The sequence below is a fragment of the Cygnus olor genome, chromosome Z, assembly GCF_009769625.2.
Source record: "Cygnus olor isolate bCygOlo1 chromosome Z, bCygOlo1.pri.v2, whole genome shotgun sequence".
NCBI lineage: Eukaryota > Metazoa > Chordata > Aves > Anseriformes > Anatidae > Cygnus > Cygnus olor.
Genome location: NC_049198.1, coordinates 10,551,611 through 10,573,031, shown reverse-complemented (window position 1 = coordinate 10,573,031; position 21,421 = coordinate 10,551,611). Strand labels below are relative to the sequence as shown.

The window sequence follows — 21,421 nt, the reverse complement described above, 5'->3', positions numbered from 1 at the left end:
GACCCATCCATGGCCACAGCCTCTGCCCCACAGATGAGCCAGGTCCTGACGCCTCCAGACCCCAGCTCCATCCCTGGGTAAGAACCAGCTGCAGGGGACCGGTCTCCAGGAGCATCAGCGTCCTTGTGCACTGCTCCCTGTGGAGGCTGTGCCCCTTTTCTCCCCCTCTCCAGGCTCCCCCAGCCCCACAGGGCACTGCTGCTGCTCCCCAGCTCCCTGGGCACTTCCAGTCCCTGCCTCACCACCCAGGGTGTTTTTTTCCCCCCGTGTTGGGAAGGGAGGGAACCAACACCTCTCAGGACGCTGTGTACAGGGCATCCATAGCAACCCTGTATGGCCACGGCCGTGCCAGGGAGGCAGCAGCAGCCTGGAGCAAGGTGGCACAGCCACGGGACCCCCCCAGTCCCCAGCACTGAGGGACCCCAAACAACCTGAGGGAGGCAGGCTCTGGGGTTGGGGAGCCAACGTGCGCGTTTCTGTCAGCAGCCAGGGCGAGCACGGCGGTGCCACAGGGCTGGGACACGCTGGTGGCCAGGGGCCGTCCCCCACCTGCCCTCGCGTTGCTCTTGCAGCTACGCTGGTCACCGTGCACACTGCAGGTTGAGCAGGAGGAAACCGTCCGTGGAGCTGAAGCCCCCACTCCTGCACAGCCCCAAGGTCCAAAGCTCCCACCAGATGGTGCTGCAGCCGACCCACGGGTCCTGCCGGGGAGCTGCGCCCCCACGGCTGGGAGCTTGCAGGGGGGCAGGCGCTCAGCCCCCGGGCTGCACGGCCATCCCTGGGTATACAGGTAGGAGGAGGCCATCCCGCCTGGCGTGGTGACCTGCCTGTGCCAGCACCCAGTGCTGCCGCACCCTCCCTGCTCTTAGCCCTTACAAAGCATCTCTGCTCCCACTGCACCTTCCATTCCTCCCCCCCCCCCCCTCCCCCCCCCCCCCCCCCATGCCTTTACCTCTCCTAATGCTGGGCCTCAGAGCCCCATCACTGCTTCAGAGCAGAACTGCGCCGTGAAGCTGGGCTCCCCCTTGCTTCCCACCTGATGGGTGCTCTGCTCCCAGGGTTCATCCCCAGAGCCCAGCACTTCTTTGCCAAGACTTACTCCGAGATCTGCAAGGAGGCCAGGAGCAGCTTCGCCCAGCAGCGGCTGGGATCTGCTCACGAGGAGCAGGAGCAGAGGACACGGCTGCTGTGCCAGGACCCCGCGCAGGACCGTGACGTGAGATGGGCAGGACCCAGTGTGCATCGCGTTGTGGGACCAGGGCTGTCCCCGGTGGGCAGGGGGACATGGGGTACCCCCACCACGGAGGGCAGGGGGACGTGGGGCTGGCTGTTATGGGGAGTCAGTCACCAGGAGGTTGAGAAGGACTTTGTTTGGTGGCAAGGGTTCTGCACTGTTTGCTGCAGTGGAGGCTTACTGGGTTTGGGTTCGGGAAAGCATCCATGTATGTGACATTACTGTCTTTGCTCCTGTCTTCTCTGGAGGTGCACACAAGGCTGTGGGCCAGCAGCCAGCACCCACCCCTCCCTCCATCACCACCAGCACCCCACCGCTTCCACCTTTCTGCCACCACATCCCCTGTGCTGAGGGCTGGCTGAGTCTCCCTCCCCAGACCGGGACCAGCTCCAGGGCACAGCTGCACCAGAGGCTCCTCTCCCTGCTCAGCCTGCCCCCGGCAGTACTCACACCCCAAATATCCTCACCAGGACCCTCCTGAGCCAGGTAACCACCAGGGCCACTCAGCCACAGGAGCAGCAGCGGCCGCCACTGCCCCGTGCGCATTGCCGTGTGCATTCCGGCCACAAGGATCCCCCTACTCCATGGAGGATGATGATCCCCAAAAATATTTTATCTCAGGTGAGGCCGCAAGGAGGGGGATAGGGCTGGGATGAGAGGGGACAAGCAGGGTCCCTAAGCACTCCATTAATAGCCACATCTTGCAGAGCCCCACTGGGGTCTGCCTGTACCCCCAAACGAGGATCTTCCTGGCAGCTTCAGCATCATTTAGGGTCATCCTTCAAAGGCGAGGATAGACCCACATACGCACACATTTGCCCCTTGCCCTGTTTGGGGACACTGTCCTGATGGTCTCTCTGCACCCCCTTTGAGGCAGGAGGTTTGGAGGGGGTGGTGGGCACGGGGTGTCCCCTGGGCGAGTTGTGGGGTGCCAGGACTACTAAGGGCTGCTTGCAGCCCTTGTTACAGACAGCTCTGACCCACGCAGGCTTCACGGGCTTTGTGCCCCGTGCCCGGTTCCTGATCGGGACAGGCTACCCGATCACCACCAACCGGGCCCTGCTCGAGTTCAGCCAAATGACCCTGAGGAAAGGCGGCAGGAGCGGGACCGAGAAGGGCGGCGCGGTTCTCTCACCCCTGGGAAAGGTCTACCCTGCGGACAGGGGTCTGCTACCTCGTTACACAGGCTACGTCCCAGGTGAGCACCCAGACACACGCCTCCCTCGTGCACGAGTCAGTGTGCTCCTCTAAACCTAGTTTTGGGGTGCAAAAAGGTGCTGCAAAGGTGCTCCAGGCATAGCTTTTCCCTTCTCCCGGGAGCTACCGAGGTGTAAGGGGAAGGGATGGGCTCTGGGGGCTTGCTCCTGCAGGGTTTGGGCCCAATGCTCATGCCAGCCTAAGTGCCAATGCCCCAGAGCCGTTCCCTTGAGGTGACCCACAGCTGCTGAGCCTTGCGGACAGGTTGTGCCAGGCCCTGGGTCCCAGCCCCACAGCCCATCCCTCACCGCCTCCTCCCTGCACTGCTCAGGACCTCCTCCCGCTGCCCGCAGGTTACAAGTTCCAGTTTGGCCGTACCTACGGACGCCTGACTCACAACTCCCCGGGCCTGAGCACCCTGGAGAAGAAGATCCCAGACTGAACTGGTGTGAACTGCTTGGTCCAAAACCTGCTTGGTCCCTGCAAGCATGCACAGGGAATAAAGACGAGGCACTCTGGCAGTGCCAGAGCTGGAAAGGGACAAAAGAACATGGGCTCACCCAGGACAGCGGGGAAAGGAAACACCAGGCAGGGGCAGCCACATCCAGCCTGGGTCTGGGGATTCTCTGGAGGGGTGCAGAAAGGACCTCTGGGTGATACAGGGACTGGATCTAGCACTCTTGGCCAGGTGGCAACCATCTCTTCCCTCTCCCATGGTCTGCCATGAGCCAAAGATAGCAGGGGACAACCTATCTTGCTCTGAAGGTCTGCTGCTGGAGGCAGGAAAAAGCCCAGGTATCTCCCAGGCCCTTCTCAGGGACAGGCTGAAATCAAAAGGCTGCAGAGCAAGGGACCTCAATCAGCACCTTTTTTATTAATATGCATCATAAATAAAGAAATAAATAAAGGCGAGACACCTCGTTCTAATGGGGAAATACAAATTAAATACGGTGCGACGTCCGCTAAGCGATGTACAAGCAGGAGGTAACCTTGCAAGACCAGGGCCCCTCGCCACGGGGAAGCCAGCCCAGGCACAACGCCGTGAGCAGCACCCACCCGGCCAAGGCACCAAATACTGGCACGGCCTTTCATTAACACTGTCCCCCACCCAGCGGGCAGGCAAGGACCCCCACCCCAAGAACATGGCAAGGCAGGGGTGGGCTGGTATTGCCTCTACCGGGAAGCCCAGGAACCCCAGCATCCCCTTGTGCATGACACTTGCCCCCGACCGCACGCCATGGGGAGCATCCCCCCCCACCCCAACCCTCCATCCCCATCTCCCTGCTCCCTCTGGGAGCACCCCCTGCTCTCCCTGCTGGGAGCACGGCCCCCGTCTCCAAACAGCATCCCACCCCTAGCCCTGTCGGGGACCCTGCCCTCACCCCTTCCCCTCCCACCCCCCTCCACCGAGCATCCCAGGGCACCCGAGGCACTGGCTCCCTGCTCAGCGTGGAGGGCGCGGGGGCACCCCGCAGCACCCGGCTCCGCACAGGGTGGCGCTACCCAACCTGGACCTACATCACACCGAACATCCACGCGCCTTCCTCACGACCCAAACACCCTCTCCCTGCACACACACGCACCCCATGTCCCCTCCCGTGGCCGTGGCCGGGCAGCGTGGCAGTGCACGGTGCTCCCACCCCGTGGCGATGACACCGGGGGTGCTGGAGGCCGCACTGCCAGCATCCTGCACCCTCCAGCGTGAAACTGAGCCAGCGCCACGCTGGCAGGGACCGCTCGGATCCCTGCTACGTACAAGCCCACCACCTGCGGGTGCTGGAGGTGGCGTGGGGTGGAGGGGGCTCAGACGGTGCCCGGTGCGGCTGCATGCACGGCGATGCCTGGCAATACGAGGTGCAGCTTGTGGAAGGCCCCGTGGCCGGTTTGGCCTTTGGCAGCTGCACGAGGAGGAGCAAGAAGGAACCACCTACGGTTACTGTATTCTGTAATGGCAAGAAAGGTAAGAAACTAGCAAGAAGCTGTGTCTGTTCCTCTGGCAGGGTGGGCATCCCCAGAGGAGCCTCAGCAGCCCACGGTACTGTGCTTGGCCTCCCAGCCACGTCAGTAGTCCTCGTCCTCCGGGTGGGTGACGTACATGATGGGCACCAGTCCCTTCTCGGAGCCGAGGCTGCACTGCAGCCAGTCACCATCCACCTTGGAGATGACCTGCAGGATGTCCCCTTTGTTGAAGCTCAGCTGTCCTGCCTCGGTGGCGATGTGATGGCAAAGAGCTTTCACCTCGCTGCGGGCAGAAAGAGGGGAGAAAGGGTTAGATCACCACAGGATGCTGAAGCCCAGGGACCAACAGGGGGGCAGAACTCCCTCCTGCTGCTACATCCAGACCCATGTGAACTCCATCCCACCGTGTCCCCAGCCCCTGTGGGACAGCCACATGCCACTGCTCACCAGGGAGGGTTGGGACACGGCCCCTGGGCTGGCCGTGGCACAGGTGACACTTCAGGTGGCTCTGCCCGGGGGGGCTCTGGCTCAGGGGCTGCTTCTCGCCACATGCTTGCCCCAACCGTCTGGGCCACCAGCTGGAACACGGACTTGTCCAGGCTCAGCCAGCCGGAGGGCAACCTGCAAGAAGGAGACAGAAGCAGGTCATGGTGGGGAAGGCAGCCTCTCATGGCAAGGTCATGCCTTAGAGGTCTGGATCACGCACAGCACGCACTGCAGCCCCCAGACTGTTTCCTTCCCAAGAGACCCAGCATCTTCCAGACACACCAGGTGTGGAAGACATTCCTATTCATCTCTGATGTACCACCACAGTGTAGCCCAGAGCCCAGCTTAACCAGCCCCTCCAGCCCTAAGCCACTCCCTACCTGTTAGGTTGCCTGGGCTCTTTTTGCACCTTCCTGGACCCAAACAAGTGTCCCCACTTGATGGGCTGGCTGCTCTCTGATGCACTGCTGCTGCTCTCCTCTTGGGGGGCTGCTGCTGCTCCCAAGCTTTGCTGAGTCCCAGTCTCCTTCTCCTTGCTGCGCTTCAGCTCTGTAACCACTGAGTCTGGGGGGCTGCCCATCCAGAAGGGCCAGCTCCGCTCCTTGACCTCTTCACCGGCTGGTACCTGCTGGGGCTTTTCCAGGGGCTCTTCCACAGCTCCAGGACTTGGCTTGCTGGTGGCCTTGGGCTTCTCCTCCAAGATTCCTTCAGCGATGGGGCAGGCTTCTGCACCCTCCACCACGCCTTCACGTGGAGGTGGTGCCCTGTGGTTCTCAGCTGGCCTGGGGACACCACTCGATGCCTTCTTCTTCTTTTCATAACGGATGAGCTTCGAGCCTTCAGTCGAGCCCTCGATGTAAATCTGAGAGCTCTGCATGAGCTGGTACCACCAGCCCGCCTGCTTGTCTTTCTTCCCTTCCCACGTACTCTCTCGCACCTTCCTCTGCTCTTCCTCCCTGTCCCCATCTCCGGAGGAGGCCCCCACTCCCTTGACCCTCTCACTTGCAGCTCGTTCAGGGCTGTGGCCTGGTGACACGCCACCGTCTCTGCCACCCACTTTGCATGCTTCAGGGGCAGTGCTGCAGCCATCGGGATCCTCGCTGCTGCCCCGCGTCCGCATCAGCTGCAGGGTGGAGTGTGCGGAAAGCAGCAGGTCCTGCTTCACACGCAGCAGCTCCTTCTGCTGCTGCTGCTCTTTGCCCATCTGCATCAGGTGGTGCTCAAAAAGGAGGTCTAGGTTGAAGGGCAGCAGGGAGAGAGGCTGGAGAAGGAGCAGGAGCTCCTCGAACAGAGGCTGGCACACGCTATGAGACAGGCACAAGAAGCCCACCGGCTGGTAGTGTGCCAGGATGATATCTGTAGGGCAAGAGGCAGTGGTTAGATGAGGCCACCTTTGCCAAGCCACCAAGAAGCTACTGGGGAAAGGAACTGAGCACTGGTTTCTGGTCACAGCTGTGGCTGCAGTGTGAGGCTCAACACTGGGGCAGGGAGCACTGGGCAAACTGGCCCAGATCCTGCTTCCTGCAGCCACCACCTGCCTGTCAGATTACCCACTGGAGGAAGCAACCTCTGTCACAAAGGCCAGAGGAGCAGGGTGCAAACAAAAAGCATCAGAGAGGGTTGTCACACATTAAGATTCTCTTTTCCAGCCCCCTGGATATGAACAAGGATCTGCAGATCTGAGCCAGTACCAGTGCCCTACAGGGAGAGGTGTCAGGGACAGCTGAACACAGCCTTTCCAGGGATCTGGCTGGGCTGGACCACGGATCCTAACAGAAAATAGAACAGTATTTCTACCTGCAGCATTCATCCTACACTTCCTTTGGACACTTCTGCACTGCCCCACCACTAGCTTTGCTGTCATGTGTCACTCACAGGACAGAGTTTGGCACAGGCTTTGTGCCTGTTTGTCTGCAGTGAGTTAACCAACTTGCACCACAGAGAGGATTTGCACTTTATCTGCAAACCCTATGCCTAGCCTTCAGCCACTTGGCAGCCCCACCTCAGACTTTCAGTTCTTAATGATGGCTTGAAACAGAAGATTCGCAACGGTTGTCTTCTGCTCCAGAAAAACAGGATGCTTCCTCTCGTTACACCGTTCACTACAAAGGCAATCTGTTCCAAAGTGCTGACAGCACACATGGACCAAAGCAATGTCTGCTGTCAGCCCCCAAACCTGCTAGAAGATACCGGGCTGGACTTCTTGCAGTGCATGGGGCCCTGGGCTGAGCATGCACTAAGCCAGCAGCACTCTCAGGGAACCCAGCAGGTCGAGGGTGTCTGCCTCACGGTGCACTTAGCACTTAGTCATGCTGCTTCCATGGTGCACTTAGCACTTAGTCATGCTGCTTCCAGGCATCGGGCAGCTTGATTGTTGCTGCTAGGTTATCTACACACTCCAGAAACACTTCTGGCTGAAAAGAAAAACAACAGATACATCCAGGAAAATCTGCTGTTTGTTTGCCTTAAGGCTTTCCTTTCTATTTCACTTGCCTCAAGGGTTTCAGATAAGTGTTCACACTTCCAGTTCTACAAAGTTCTCAGGCACTGGGCAGGGGACACAGACATTTGGAGAGGGTTAGACCTGGTCTGAGGGTAGACTGAGGGATTTGTACTGTAGGATATAGCCTTGGCTACCAGCTGCAGCTGGGAAGGACACAGGTGGGCAGGCTCTCCACAACTCAGGTGGAGGGAGCTGCACGGAGCTTTGACTTCCATCTCCCTTCCTTTAGCTGAGCAGCCATCCAGCGACATTTACACCAGGAATGCAATAAAGTCTAGCAGAGAGGAGCAGCAGTGAGAGACCACCAAGAGACAAATAGGGCCCAGAGCTTAGACCTGTGCTGCACAATGTGCAGAATTTGGTCCTCTCTGCAGCCCACAGCCTCTTACCTTCATGGTTGTAGAGGTGGTTGAACCAGAACTCCAAGGACCGGATACTATAGGAAGGGAATATGGGCAGGGAAGAAGAGAAAAAGCAAAATCAATTTGTCCCCTTCATCACTCCCATCAGCACGCACTGAGCACAGCCACCCAGCCTGTGAAGGAGCAAACCTGTTTGCTTTGCAATGTGGCATTGTGCAACTGTAACCCCTAACAGCCATGCTCCCTGCAAGTTTCCACACCACTCAGCTCCTATATAAAGAGCTTAGCTTTGCTGAGAAGTGCTTACATGGAAGTGGCAAATCAACTACAAACATGAAATCACTGCATCAAGCTTGGCCCAAAATATGCTGGCATCCTGTGCCAGCAGAAAAGAGCTGGGCCAGCCAGGTCGGGAAAGCAGGGCATAGCTTGCTCCTAGGGGTCCCACAATATTTGGAGACCTTGGGGACTCCATTGCATTTACTGCAGCTCTAGGAAGCAGTGTCACAGGGATTTTCGGGAGTAATATATGCATATGTTATGTCAATCCCTATATGAGTCCTGACAGACCGACTCTTCCCACCTAGCATTTTGGGGCCAGAATAAGCTGACAAAGTTCTTCAGTGGGCTACAGCCAGCCCTTCTCAGTCCTGGCCTGGTAGGGGTAGGTTTTGATCCCTCTGGTGTTCCCTGAAACTCACAGCTTCTTCCTTCCCTCACCTACAGCTGGGAAGCTGCTTCCCAGGTTTCTTAAGTCTTTTCATTGGCCACTGTGCCTGTTTCTGTACAAGAAGCAGCACCTTCTGCCAGCCCTGGACAATGGCAAGCAGTCAGCCCAGGGAGCCTGCTTACTTGAGGAGGCCGAAGATGAATGCGTTGAACCTCATGTTGTGGTTGGTGAGCTCCGTGTACTGGCTGATCTTGCTATAGAGGCTGTGCAGCAGCTTGGTAGAGGGGCCTGTCGAGAGAAGTGAAATGCTGGGATTAGTTGTGGTCAGCAAAGTCAAAACAGCACTGCAGGAAGCAGCCTTCAGGCATAGCCAGAAGGTGTCTGAGCTCCCTTGCCTACAATGTGCCCAGCTCCCATGCCTGCATGACCCTCCACCGGTCACCAAGATGAGTTCACTCCATTCCAACAGTGAGATTCCCCAGAGGAGATGGGTTGCAGTCTTTCTCAGGCTGTCACTCCAAAACTTTGGGAGAGTTTCAATGCATGAAGGTGCCCCAGGGACCTGCTTCCCACAGTTCAGAGACAATCATGGCCCTCGGCTCAGAATCACCAGGCAAAAATAACATTGCAGTTGTTGGTTATAATTTGAGGTGTTTGTAATCACAGAGAGAACCCCAGAGCTGGAGATGCGCCACAAACAGGCTAGAAGGCTTCCCAGCCCTGGCTGTAAGCTCTTCATGATGCAGAAATCAGTGTGGGCCTGCCATCTGTAACCTCAGAAAGGAGTTCTGCTGGATGGTAGCCACTGCCACGATCCGGGGTGCAGACTGGTACTAGCAGAGGGTGCAGGTGACATGGGCATACTTGAAAGCAGCAAGCTTTGTGTGCAAATTTTCTTACAGATCAGGCTGGAGCACAGCTCTGCCTTACACCTGCAGCTGTGCAAGGCTAAACATGAAGGTTTAGAAACAATCCAGAAACTCGAGGTGGCAGGGGAAGAAAATTCTTTTTTATTATTTTTTTTGTCTGGGCTTTTTTTCATTGCTAGGGCCTGTTATAGCAGAATTTGGACCTTCCCCAGCACCTCCCAGCCACAGCACAGCAGTACCACAGAGTGACAGGCATCACCACACATCCTCCATACCTAGTTGGGTGGATGCCTCCACCACGCTCCAGGGGATGTTTCTCCTCTGGCCAATGATCATGTCTAGGACGTAGGCCTTGAGCCCATCACTCAGGATGTCCCGGACAGCGGGGCACAGGTATTTCAGGATGAGATGTCCCACATTGGGGCTCACAGAGCTGTTCCCAAGTTTGGCCTAAGGGAGAAGAGGGAACAGGGAGAGGGTTGGTAATTGCTCTACATGGTACAAACACATGCAAACATGCCAGGCCCACCTGTCTACTACAGTCACCTAGCTGGCAATACTCAGGCTATGATGAAGCTCAGCAGCTCCTGGAACAGGCAGACTCTTCCTCTTCACCCCTGCTGCCTCACAAAACAATTCTGGGTTGCTTCGTGCAAGGTCTGGCCCAGGCTGAGATAAGGCAACAGCTTGTGAAGAGAATATCCCAGCTTGGACAGAGGATATTCCAGTTAGAAGGGATACCCAGTTCTCCTCCCGGGTATACCAAGGCTGTCTTGCTGGAGGAAGAAAAGAGATGGGACTTCCTCTGCTGCCATAGAAGATTTTCATGTTGCTATTTTAGAAGCAGGAAGCAGCAAATGACCTAGGAACTTCCAGCACAGAGGGGTTAAAGAACACTTAACTCAGTGATGAGCTGAGCTATAATTCCTGGGGATTACTATAAATAAACAAGATGAGGGGAAAATGGCTGGACAGAGCCCAGGCTGAAGTGAGGAGGCATGTAAGAGCCCAGCATCAAGCAGGAAGGGACACATCCTGCTGCATGCAGTCCTTGAGATGCCAAGGGTCAATCCAGAGGGGGGTCAGCCCTGGACCTTACACATCATGTTGGTGGTCCAAGGCAGCTGTATTTGGGGCACAGATTTTACCAGCTGAGCTGGAATTACACTGGCCAGTTGGCATGGGTCCACAAAGTCCTGAACTCAGACTGAACTTCTGGGTCAGGAATAATCCTGCCAGATCCATCAAGCGTGGGAGCATTATGTACGGGTGCTGCCTTTTGACAGGTGAATGCTCAGCCCTTGGCACTCTGACACATAAAGAAACCCCAGATCAAAACCATAGCATTGTCTGGCAAGTAAAGTAACGCGCAAATGTTGCAATTATTCCCCAAACCAAGACAGCAAGCACAGGAAATTCACAGTGAACTTTTCAAAAAGCTGTGGAAATCCAAACAGCTCAAGTTACACTGCACAACAATCTCTGCCTCAGCAACAATTGTAATTAGGGGCAAATTACCCTGGGCTGTGAGATAAGACTGAATTGGCTTGGAATCTGTCCTAGTCAAGTTTCTCCTTCGGAATGGCACTCCAGGGGAAGTTGTCATCTTCAAACAGTGTTACAGTGCTGCCACAGAGTCTCTGCAGCTGAAGGATACTGTTCTGGTTTGAGAGGAGGCACCACAAGCATGCTGAGCATCACAGGACTGAAAACACTGTCTGGGTTAAACAAGCAAGCTTGCTCTGCTTGTGTTAGTCCAGAACTGAGCAATGAGGGGAGCACAAGCCAAACACAGCCATTGGCAATCAAGATGCACTCTGAAGCCTGTGGGTATATGGTAAGGGCCACAGGGAAAGACCACCCGCCCAAGATGGTCAATGATTAACACATTTTTTTATCATTATGGAGTCCTATCATACATCAAGGAACTGCACTGTGCTCTGCCACCAGTGCCAGAACACAATCATGAGACAGATGGAGAAAGGAGACATAACTCTCCACTATATGAGAAAAAAGAGCCATTGTACCACATCAGACCAGAGGTCCAGCTGGCCTGGTATTCTCTACCTGGTAGAGTATATCATGAAAGTACATAAGAAACAGTCAAACCGGAGCAAAAATATATAATACTTCAATTTAATAATGCTGACCCAGCCTACAACTAGGACTACCTGAGGTGGACACGATTCCTTTGTGTGTAGTAGACATCAATGAATTTCCCTTCCCTGTATTTTTCCAATCTTCTCTTAAACCCACGTAACCTTTTGGCATTCCCAATATCATGCAGCAAGAACTGTCACACATTTACTGTCTGCTGCATGACGAACAATCATGTTTCTTTGTTTTGCTCTTGGTACTACTAGCTTCACTTGATGCCTCTTAGTTTTTGAACTGGAAAATAATGGAGAGGCAATATTTCTCCATCCTCTCTATGTTGCTCATGATGTTGAGCAGCCATACTGAACTGAAAGCAAGACTTACCTTCACCCCTGGATCCCTGCTGGTTCCAAAGTGAGCCACAATCAGATCGACAGCAGTGTTGACTGCCTTCACCAGAGCTAGAGGGAAAGAGAATCAGAGCTGCCTGAGGGGCTTCTAGGACAAACCCAGACCAAATGCTTCATGAAGAAATCAGGCAGGGGTATTTCCAGGCCATGTCAGCACATGTAGTCTCTCTGGGGACATGATCAGCTCATGCCTCATCTCTGCCAAAAGCATGTAAAGTCTGTCCTAACTCCTCAGCAAATCTATCCCTGCTGGTTCCAGCACTCACACATCAGCCTGGCAGTAAGACAAGCTCTAGAAGTGGCTGAAGACCTAAGTGGTTGATAAGACATCCTGTCAAATATTCCCAAGGGACATGGAATATCACCTCCATTGCACCATCCCCTGTGGGAGCAGAAATGGGATCTGAGGCAATGACAGGGCAGAAACCATGCATTTGGCAGGGGCTAACAATCCAGTGGTGGGTGATCTGACATCTGCTCCAGCACAATGCAAGAACACAAGTGGAACAGAGGGGAAGGCTGCCCTCTGGGAATCACCATCACATAACTGGTAAGGGCATGGGGACCTTTCTGCACATCACTTGCTTCCAACATGACACAGAGGCAGCTGCCACAACCCTGTCCCCAAGTCTGCATCCAGTATGGGTCCAATCACTTTCTCTAAGCCTTTGATATAAAGGGTGAGAGAATCCTTTCTCCCACCCTTTGATATAAAGGCTTCACCACACAGGACCCAACAGACCTTTTAACTACATCACACACTCAGGCTAACACCTGCAGCACCACACAGATTCAGAGGTCTACCCTTTATATCGAGACGGGGTGGCTGCATGCCCTGTCTTAGGGTCATGCTCCCACGCCTGCCTGCTCTCTTCACACATTCTTGTGGACTTAAGGCCTTTTCTCATCATACTTCCTGGGACAAGCAGCTCATATATACTCTGTAGCATGTGGCAAGGTGCAGAGAACACATGAACATGTCACGGAAACAGCTGGCAGTCCAGGGGAGACATCTAGTTATGATGCTACAGCAGAGAAGAGCAGGCAAAGAAACCATTATGTCTACAGAGATGAGGTGAGAGAGAGAAGCACCGTTTGCCTTATGCTGTGCTATGCCACATTCTCCTCCACTGCCACAAGAGACACACGGACTCACCCTTCTTCTGCAGCAAGTCAATAGAGATGGACTCCGTGTTGCCATCCGGGGAGAGGCAGAATTCAGCTGGGGGCTTCTCAGCTAGTGAGAAGTAGTCAGGGAAGAAGTCAGTGTAGGTAAGCTGGAGTTGCCTCATGGACTGTCCTGCAGGGTCAAGACAGGAGAGAGATGGGTCAGCCCCAAAGCCTCTCCCACATTGTTTTTCCCAGAAGCAGGCTGCACCAGCAGGATTCTTCCCGTCTCTCTGTCCAAGACTGGGACAGCAAGGCTAAAGGCTTGCTACTCTCCCAGAAATGTTTTGCAACATGTTCAAACCTGCAGCTCACCCAACATCCAGCTCCAGCTTGGCTGGGTACCCACAGGCACTGGAAGATGCTGTGGGAGGCTCACCTGCATGGGCTGGTGCTAAAGAAAAACTCACTGCAGCAGATTCTCAGGGCTGCTGTGCAGGTAGCCCCAGCAGGGATGCAAGTGGGTCAGAAGAAGAGCAGACTGAGAATCCCTACTTGTCACTCACAGGCGTCGACAGGCAATAAGCAACATGCCTTCTGCCTGGCCCCTGGGATGGGCTCTACTTCCAAGGGGAGACCTCTGCAGGAGTCCTGAGCTACAGCCCAATATCTAGCATGTGAGAGATGCTGGGGCAGATGGGCAGCCACTGGGACACAGACGTGAGGTCTCCAAGGGGTACAACCCCTGTATAAGACATGAACTACAAGCTGGACACAGGCCTGGAGCACTTGCTGAGGTTTGAGCTGGCCCTTCAATCTGGCCCAGAGCCAGACCTGACTGTTCTCAGCTCATGGGGAAGCAAAGAGGCTCCACGTGTTGTACCAACCAGTAAGGCAATTTTCACCTTCCTCTTGCACCCCTCAGCCCCACTGTGAGCAGATGCCTCGACCCTCCTGCTCAGAGCTGGGAGAGCAGTGATGAGGCCAGGCGTAGCTGGGACGTTGTACCTGAGCCCCAAGGCCACCCCCAGGCCCCCGGCAGAAGGGCGGTGCGCACCGTTCAGCTTGCAGTGGAAATTGTTGGTGTTGAGGGTGCTGGGGAACTCAAAGATGGGGTTCTCCCGGTTCAGCCGGGGCTCCTGCTGCCTCCTGTCTAGGCTGCTGGCTAAGCCGGGCAGCCCCGAAACGCGGTCCAGGCCCAGGGGGTTCCTCCGCCTGTACTCTCGCCACTTCAGCGCTTGAGGGGAGAGGTGGTTCGCTGCAACGCCGCAGGCAGCGTGCACCCGATGAGAGGACGCGAGCAGACAGGAGGACGTGGAGGGCAGACGGGGAGAGAAGGATGAGAAGGGGGAAGAACAGAGAAAGAGAGACAGCAAGTTAGTTGAAGTCCGGCAGCATTTCAGGCCGTTAGCACATATACACAGGGGGAGGTGGAGGCCAGAGCATGGCACAGCAGGGCAGGAGCCCAACGGGCTGGTGGCTGCAGGCACAGGGGGAGCGGGTTCAGGGTGCCAGCACCCAGCATGGGGAGCTGTAGGATCAGCATCCCTCCCAGGAGACACTGTGTAGGAGCCAGGACTGAAGGGACATGCTCTTAGCGCACGACTTTCTTTTGCAGGCAGTGATCACAAGAGCTGCTGGATGCTGCAGCACCCAGATGCAATTTTGGCTCAGGCTGTTGCTGTGGGAAGGGAGGTGCTATAGAGGGCAGCCACAGCCAGGGAGCTGGAGATGTTCCCCACCAGCACGTCCTGGTGGATGGGTACCTACCATTGAGGGGCCGCACTCCCATGCTGCTCAGGGGACCAGAGCTGCTGGTCTCACTGCCACTCCTCCAGTGGGGATCTGCACGGGCTCCACCTCGGCTCACGGGCACACCGCCCAGGGAAAGGGGCGGGAGGGACCCGCTGTGGAGTCGGTACTCAGAGAGCGGTGGGCTTGGCTCCAGCGGTGCCTCCTTCTTGGGAACCAGCCTGGGGTTCTCCTTTTGCCTCAGGGCATCGGCTTTGGTGACTTGGGAGGGTTGCATGGCACTGACAGCAGGGGAAGACCTGGTAGGGAGCAGGTTGGCAGAGATGGGACAGGACCTGCTCCTGGGAGGCTGGCTCTCTCCAGCTCTCTCCGCGGTGGGTGAGGAAGAGGAGTCCACGCTCTGAAAGAAAGGCACGTTGCATCGCACGGGAGAATAACTGCCCAGGGGGGACGGCCGGGTTGTCTCCGGGGCTGGCTTCTTGATGCAGCCGTCGTTGAGGGAGGCAGCTCCATCCGCTGAGCGCTGGGTCAGCAGCGTGCTGTGGGCTTGGGTCCCCACTGCCTGCTCCGCCAAGGTGGCAGAGGCCTGGGAATTGGAGGAGATCTGCTGGCTGGCAGGCCGGTTGCTGGACAAGCTGTAGAGTTGAGAAAGGCTGGAGGCAAAGTGGCTGTGCAGAGCACGGGCCTTGGGCGGCTTGCTGAAGTGGTGCTGGAAAACAAAGGGCTGGATGGGCAGAGTCGTGGGACGCTGGTCCTTGCTGTAGCGCACCACAGGCTTGCTGTCTGTGCCGCCACCTTCGGGAAGAGAAAGGGGGACAGGACGTGAGGATGGGCAAAGGGACAATCATCATGAGCTCGGTGGGTCACAGGCAAAAGGGAACATGCTCTCAGCTGTGGGAGGAAGAGGATGAGCTAGACACCAGTGACAAAAGCAGAGTGGCTCAAGTCTGAACCAGTTATACACATGAGCTGGCAGGGTAAGGACATGTAACTCCTGTACCTGTTCTCCCCCAAGGACACAGCTCCCTTCCTCCCTCTCCCTGTACCAGCCCCTACCGTTCTCAGTGAAATCAGGCCTACAGCAGAGTTAGAAGTTTCCAACCCTGGGAAAAGTTAGTCTGCCCCAGCAAATGATGGACAAGGATTTCCTAAGGGTGTGCACCAGGCTGATCTCCTATGCTTGAATGGCTGCTGTTCCTGATGGGGCCACATCCCAAGGACACAAATTAAAGGTGATCCACTGTGTGCACAGTGCACAACACGCCTGACCAGGCTGACCAGGTTCCTTGATCGCCACCCACACCGCACCCCAGCATGGCCGGGCAGGTTCTGGCTTAGATCCTTGCCACTCCTCCAGCCCACAGCAAATCCTGTGACAAAGATACTGAGGGCCTATAGGACCTCTCACAAGCAGACCCTCAATGTTACCTGTTCCCCAAGGGGTATGCCAGCCCTCTTTCCCTATAGCTTGCCTTTAGCAGGGATTGCTTTCCCTCTGGTCTCTTATCAGACCCTCTAGGCTTGCATGTTGCTCTCGGGTGGAGACATGTAATGCCAATGTAAGCGTGGAAAGCAATTCAGGTGCTATAGGCTTTTCCACCGAGGCAGCTGGGACAATAACCTGGTAATGGCCATGTGCTCCTCCAGAGGGGCCTCTGCTGCAGGCCTATGCACTGTAGAAGAAATGGCCAGGATGCTACAGCAAACACGCAGGGCTCCTCTAACCTCTGTAGGGCTCATACTGTAAGTGGTGGCAGAGACAGATCTCTGTGAGCCCTGCGTCAAGAGGGGACTGTTGGCTATGCCACTTCCTCCCTGCCTCTGCCCCATATGGATCCAAAACAGAAAGGCTAAAAACTGCCCAGCAGTTCCCTTCCCTTTGTCTGCTGGGAACATGGCTCTATGGAGCATCTGTAAATCTGTCTTGGGAGCTAAGGGCAGGTCATGGGCTGGGGGAGTACAGCGCCCTGAAAGGGAGTCAGAATGAGACAATCTTCCAAGCTGCATAGACCCTGAGTGCTTATCCTCCCTTACATGATATGAGAGGTTTGCACAAAACCTCAGTTCTCTAAAGAAATAGAAGGACAAGCCACTTGCACTGATCTGGGTCTGCAACAAGCACAGCAGGGCTTTGTCCCAGAGACCAGTAGACCAGGGAACTGTACAGGCTCTGGTCTCATTGCCATGCACATTCCTCTGCTGCTCCCCTCTAATCCCAGAAAGCTTTTCTTGTTACTTCTCCGCTCTGCCTAGTTTGGCTCCTTACCGTCTGCTCGGGCTCTAACATCTCTTTGTCCGTGGCCACTGGCAGAGCTACCTGAGAAGCTGGCATCTGCCTCCGTCAGCAGGGAGAGAGAGGCTTGCTCACCTGCCCCGTGCCCACTGGGGACGGTCTCAGTGGAGCCCGAGTCTTTGGTGGAGCACAAAGCCTGTCTGTCCCCAAAAGGGTGATTCAAACAGAAGCCCTCGCAGCTCTGGTTCAGGCCATGGACGAAGGGCATGGGTGGAAGACTCTGGCTGCGGCGAGCTCTTTCTTCAAGGAAGGTTGGGCAATCCCGCTGTGTCTCAGGGATAGGGGAGAACTCCAAGGAGGAATCGCCACTGGACCGGAGCGGTGGGGAGGTGCCGTTCTTTTTCCTGCCTTTAGCAAGTTCGGCAAAAGATGTCACTCGCTTCGGGGGGGAACTCTGGATGGGTATCGCTGGGCTTTCACTCAGCTTGACCGGACAGCTCACCATGCGCTCCAGAGAGCCCAGCCTGCTGCTAGGGCTCCTGTCCAGGTTCTGATCATAGCTCCTGGAGCGCTGCCGGCTTGTGTTGAGGTTAGGTGGCGACACGTTCACATAGACCTGGCCCTCAATCATGTTCTGCGTGGTTTCTCCCTTTGTCTCCTCTTCACTGCACTCCACGTTGCCTTCTTCTTGTCTCAGGTCAGGCCTTCTAAAAAGATAGTATTCAGTGGGCTGGGCTGGGCTACCTTTGGTGTGGTCTTCCGAGCAGCTAGTTATGGACGATCCTGCCGGGCTGGGGGATGATTGGGAAGACAAGTCACACGTGACTAACTTATAATAATTCTGAGTAGCCACAACGAGCCGTGCTTGGCTCTGGAAGCAGGCAGTGAGGTCTGAGCTCTCTGAAGTGCAAGGCTCACAGTGGAGGTGGTAGGAGTTGCAGTTAGCATCAAGGACAGGTGAGGAGGAGCGGTGACACTCACACGCCTTCCCTGAACTCTCTGGGTGATGCGACTCACATGACATCTTGGAGTCTGTGGGTGATGAATGCAAATCCAGGTAAAAAGCTCCTGTGTCTGAGTGGCTGCAGAAGGAAGAGTCACAGGACAGGTTGGCTGAATTCAGGTTAGATCGAGAATGGCCGTTCATTTTGTTGTAGAGAGCACTGAAGTTCACCAGCACCCCATCGGAGCTGTTGCAGGAAGAGTCGCTGATGTAGCCCATCTGCTGGTCAATCACTTCAGACTGACTTGACGAACTGTAGCAGCGACAGCGGTGGAGCTCGGAGCTGGAACAGCTGCACGTCCGGCTGTGCAGGGCATCCTGATTCCTCAGTGATTCACCCGTGTTTTGGTTCCACTCCTGGTTGCCACCATCAAAGGAGAAGCTGGAGGAGCTGCCGCGATGGCAGCTGCATTGATCCAGATCCATGCGTTCGGTGGCCTGGTGGCACCGGTTCGCGTTGTTCCTCTTCTGGATGTCGTCACTGCTGATTTTGTCCTCCTGCCCATCTACCACACCGGACCGGCTGGCCATGTTCCAGGATTTCACAATTTGGTTGGAGTCGTGGAGGTGGAAAGGAGGCAAGGCTAGCTCATGCAGGTGAAAGGGAGGTTTGCCAGCCACAAGGGAGTTGTGAAGGTGGAAAGATTTCTGACCAAAGTCATCCCCAAAGATGCTGAGGTCTTCTCCCTCGTTCAGTAAGAAAGGGTTGTGTCGCTTGCTGGCACTAGGGACAATCAAGTCCCTCGCTTTGCCTTCTCTGTTTTCTGAGGCCTCTGCTGAGCTTTCGGAGGTCTGGAGAAAGCTGCTGTACACCAAGGAGTCGGTCTGTGAGAGGTCTCTCTCTGGAAGGGCAGAGGTCCGTGTAACGCTCAGATCTGGCTGACAGAAGGGGTTGGTCCTTTTGTTCACGGAGCAGCACTGTCTATCTGGGACCTGGCAATGCACCAGGGGAATGTGATGGACAATCAGCGTCTCGCCAGTCAGCTTTGGTGGACTATCCATGGTGAGGAATGCTCTTCAGGACATCAGTTAAGTTGGTGCTACCCATGGGCAAGTAGGGCTGTGCATGAGAGGCTGGTAGGACACTTCTCATGGGGGAATTCAGATACCTAGAGAGAGACAAAAACACAAAGAAAGTCACTTCTCAGGAAAGGCAGTGAATATTTAAAGCATCCTTGGTTTGACTGAAGACTTCATGACCTAAACAGAGTGGTCCTTGTCAGCACAAGTACCTGAGCAATCTTCTTCAGAGAAAGCATTACAATGGAAGACAAACGTCCCTCTCTCTCTGGACTCCAGGGACAATGCTTGTGCTTCTAGATGACCCCTCTCAAGCTTACCTGGGGTAACTGATTTCACTCAAGTGATCAAAGGACATCACAGGCTTTGTGTCAAATGAAAACCTCACTGCTGACAGCATTGCAGACTCACAGGAAAGCAGGCAGAGAGCACGGGGTCTGAAATGAGGAGCTGCACTCTGATGAGGGCAATCCATCTTCTCACATTGGATTCAACGTCTTTACCTGGCTTCAGGTATCCTCAACTTTCCTTTACAAGCAAGACCCCTCGCTGCACTGCAGCACTAGAGAGACACAGGTCAGGGCACAAACTGGAAAGCAGGAACAGACTGGAACAGGAAAGCAGCAACAACCATTCTTCTCCAAAACCCAGGAGGCCCCATGAGGTCCTGAACTCTTTTAATGGTGCCCAGGGAGAGAGCCAAAGTATGCAACTACTTAAGCACACGAGGGCCTCTCATGTGAAAAGTAGATGATTCTGTCAGAGAGGCCATGGGGAGCAGCTGCGGATGGTTAAATAGGTGCCATGCAGCACGCTGCCTTCTGCAAACCTTTTGCTGATGGCTAAGCCTCACCTCAGGCTGGTTCCTCTTATGGTCCTGGGTGCTTGGTTCACAGTCCACTACTGCTCTGCCACTCTATGTGTGACACTTATCTGCTTATCTGATTATTTACTGTATTTTACAACAGTACTGCTGCAACAGCCCTTTGGCATTCCCTTCTGCATTTCAGGGAAACCAATGCAGAGAAGCTGGGGGGGTGGGGATCAGCTAGGGTACCAAGGAGGTGGAGAAACCAGGAAAAAACGTTGACCCAGGGTGATGCTGAGGGGAATTAGGGCTCTCAAATATCAGTCCCTAGTTCTGAAATCCCCAGCCCAAACACCGTTGGTCAGCAATCCACATCCCACATCCCATCCAGGCATCCCCAGTGCTCACAGCACCCTGTCACCACATACTGTGATCTCTGGACACCAGGACCCTGGGTCTGCTGCCACCAGTGATCTTCAGACACTAAAAAAGTGACTTTTACAGTATCTAAGTCTTTATCTACATCAACCCAGCGTGTGTGACTATGAGCTGATAATGGATTTGGACCAGAGCCTCAAAGGCACATGGGAGCCCAGAAAAGAAATTGAGAAATGTAGGATAAGTGAAGTCAGAGCAACAGTGTAAGCAATGAGACAGCTTTACAGGAAGAAGATCAGGAGCTTCGGTTCTTCCAGCTGCACGGCATAAGAATAGCAATTAAAAAATGCTAAAATAAAGCTGATCAAAAGAAGTACTTTCCTCCCACGCATAGTACAGATTCTTACAGAGACAGGAAGTGTTGGCAGAAAAAAAAATAGAAAGATGGAAACAGACCTGGTGTTTACAGTAAAAACCCAATGATGTAAAAGCTAATACTAACACTAGTGTTAGCAAGCTGACAAGCCTTGTGGATCAGGCTAGACTCTACCAGAGACCCACATGAGGGACACACACACCCTCGCACCTGCTTCTGCTGGGATGTTTCAGCCAGGATTAGGTTCTGAAGTAGAGAGGTCACCTGGACCACATCCAGTGGCTTGTCGTGAGACCCTTCCCCGCACCTATAGTCTCCTCGTGCTTGTATCACCCTTCACTGCCCCTTCAGCCACTCCTCCGGCTCCTTTCCCACAGCCCTGCAGTGGCCGAAAGGCATGAGTCCCTTCTCAGTCCGGTTCCTGGGAGGAGATCTTGTACCTCGCGGATTCCCACGACCACATTGTTCAAGAACCACCATCAGCCACAGCAGCTCCTGGCTCTGTGCCTGGCACACACACTCTGAAAGTGGTGTTCAACAGCTTGGGCAGTGTTCGCGCCCTGTTTTGATCCTTGTGCACTGTTGATGGTACTTATAGCAGCAGGAGTCCCTACTTGTCCTGTCTTTCCCCCAGCACTGTGGGAAAAAGCCAGCCCTGGTCTCCCAGTGCCTTCTTGCTCATTCAGACCTCCCCTTCCCTCATTACTACCCTTGTAGCTGGTTTTAACACTTAGATGGCATCTCTCCGTAAGGCTTTGCTATATTTTGGGTGTTGCCACTATGCGACAGCTTGAAAGGCATCGTTTTGAGGATCCAGACCGTGACAACCAAACTGCCTCACTGCTGAAGCACGGGACCTCTGCTGCTTCTGGGAAATGGCTGCTTGGAGCACCGGCACCCATCTGCTGACAAGCCCTGCCAAGCAGCACACGCTTCACCTCGGTGCAGATGCTGCTG

At 55.2% G+C, this 21,421-nt stretch overlaps 2 protein-coding genes across 10 annotated transcripts in view; one reads left to right on the top strand and one right to left on the bottom strand.

Annotated features, from left to right (window-relative positions):
- The first annotated feature begins 346 nt into the window (after window positions 1–346).
- Window positions 347–2,873, top strand: FAM166B (family with sequence similarity 166 member B). The gene is made up of 5 exons (XM_040541085.1): window positions 347–790; window positions 1,059–1,216; window positions 1,705–1,855; window positions 2,223–2,432; window positions 2,785–2,873. The coding sequence occupies exons 1-5, from the start codon at window positions 676–678 to the stop codon at window positions 2,871–2,873; spliced, it is 723 nt and encodes a 240-aa protein (XP_040397019.1). The 5' UTR covers window positions 347–675.
- Window positions 2,874–3,285: 412 nt separating this feature from the next.
- RUSC2 (RUN and SH3 domain containing 2) overlaps window positions 3,286–21,421 on the bottom strand; it is a 53,309-nt gene continuing 35,173 nt past the window's right edge. For 4 of the 9 annotated variants that reach the window (XM_040540277.1, XM_040540278.1, XM_040540279.1 and 1 more), the window contains 11 exons: window positions 16,913–18,991; window positions 14,665–15,441; window positions 13,952–14,152; window positions 12,944–13,087; window positions 11,762–11,838; window positions 9,556–9,730; window positions 8,594–8,699; window positions 7,769–7,815; window positions 5,257–6,232; window positions 4,838–5,011; window positions 3,286–4,673 (listed from right to left, as the gene is read on the bottom strand). In XM_040540277.1, the coding sequence (XP_040396211.1) occupies window positions 4,493–4,673; window positions 4,838–5,011; window positions 5,257–6,232; window positions 7,769–7,815; window positions 8,594–8,699; window positions 9,556–9,730; window positions 11,762–11,838; window positions 12,944–13,087; window positions 13,952–14,152; window positions 14,665–15,441; window positions 16,913–18,884 (4,830 nt within the window). In that variant the 5' untranslated portion in view covers window positions 18,885–18,991 and the 3' untranslated portion in view covers window positions 3,286–4,492. The remainder of the gene's footprint in view (window positions 4,674–4,837; window positions 5,012–5,256; window positions 6,233–7,768; window positions 7,816–8,593; window positions 8,700–9,555; window positions 9,731–11,761; window positions 11,839–12,943; window positions 13,088–13,951; window positions 14,153–14,664; window positions 15,442–16,912; window positions 18,992–21,421) is intronic. The other 5 variants (XM_040540281.1, XM_040540280.1, XM_040540283.1 and 2 more) reach the window with 3 other exon arrangements.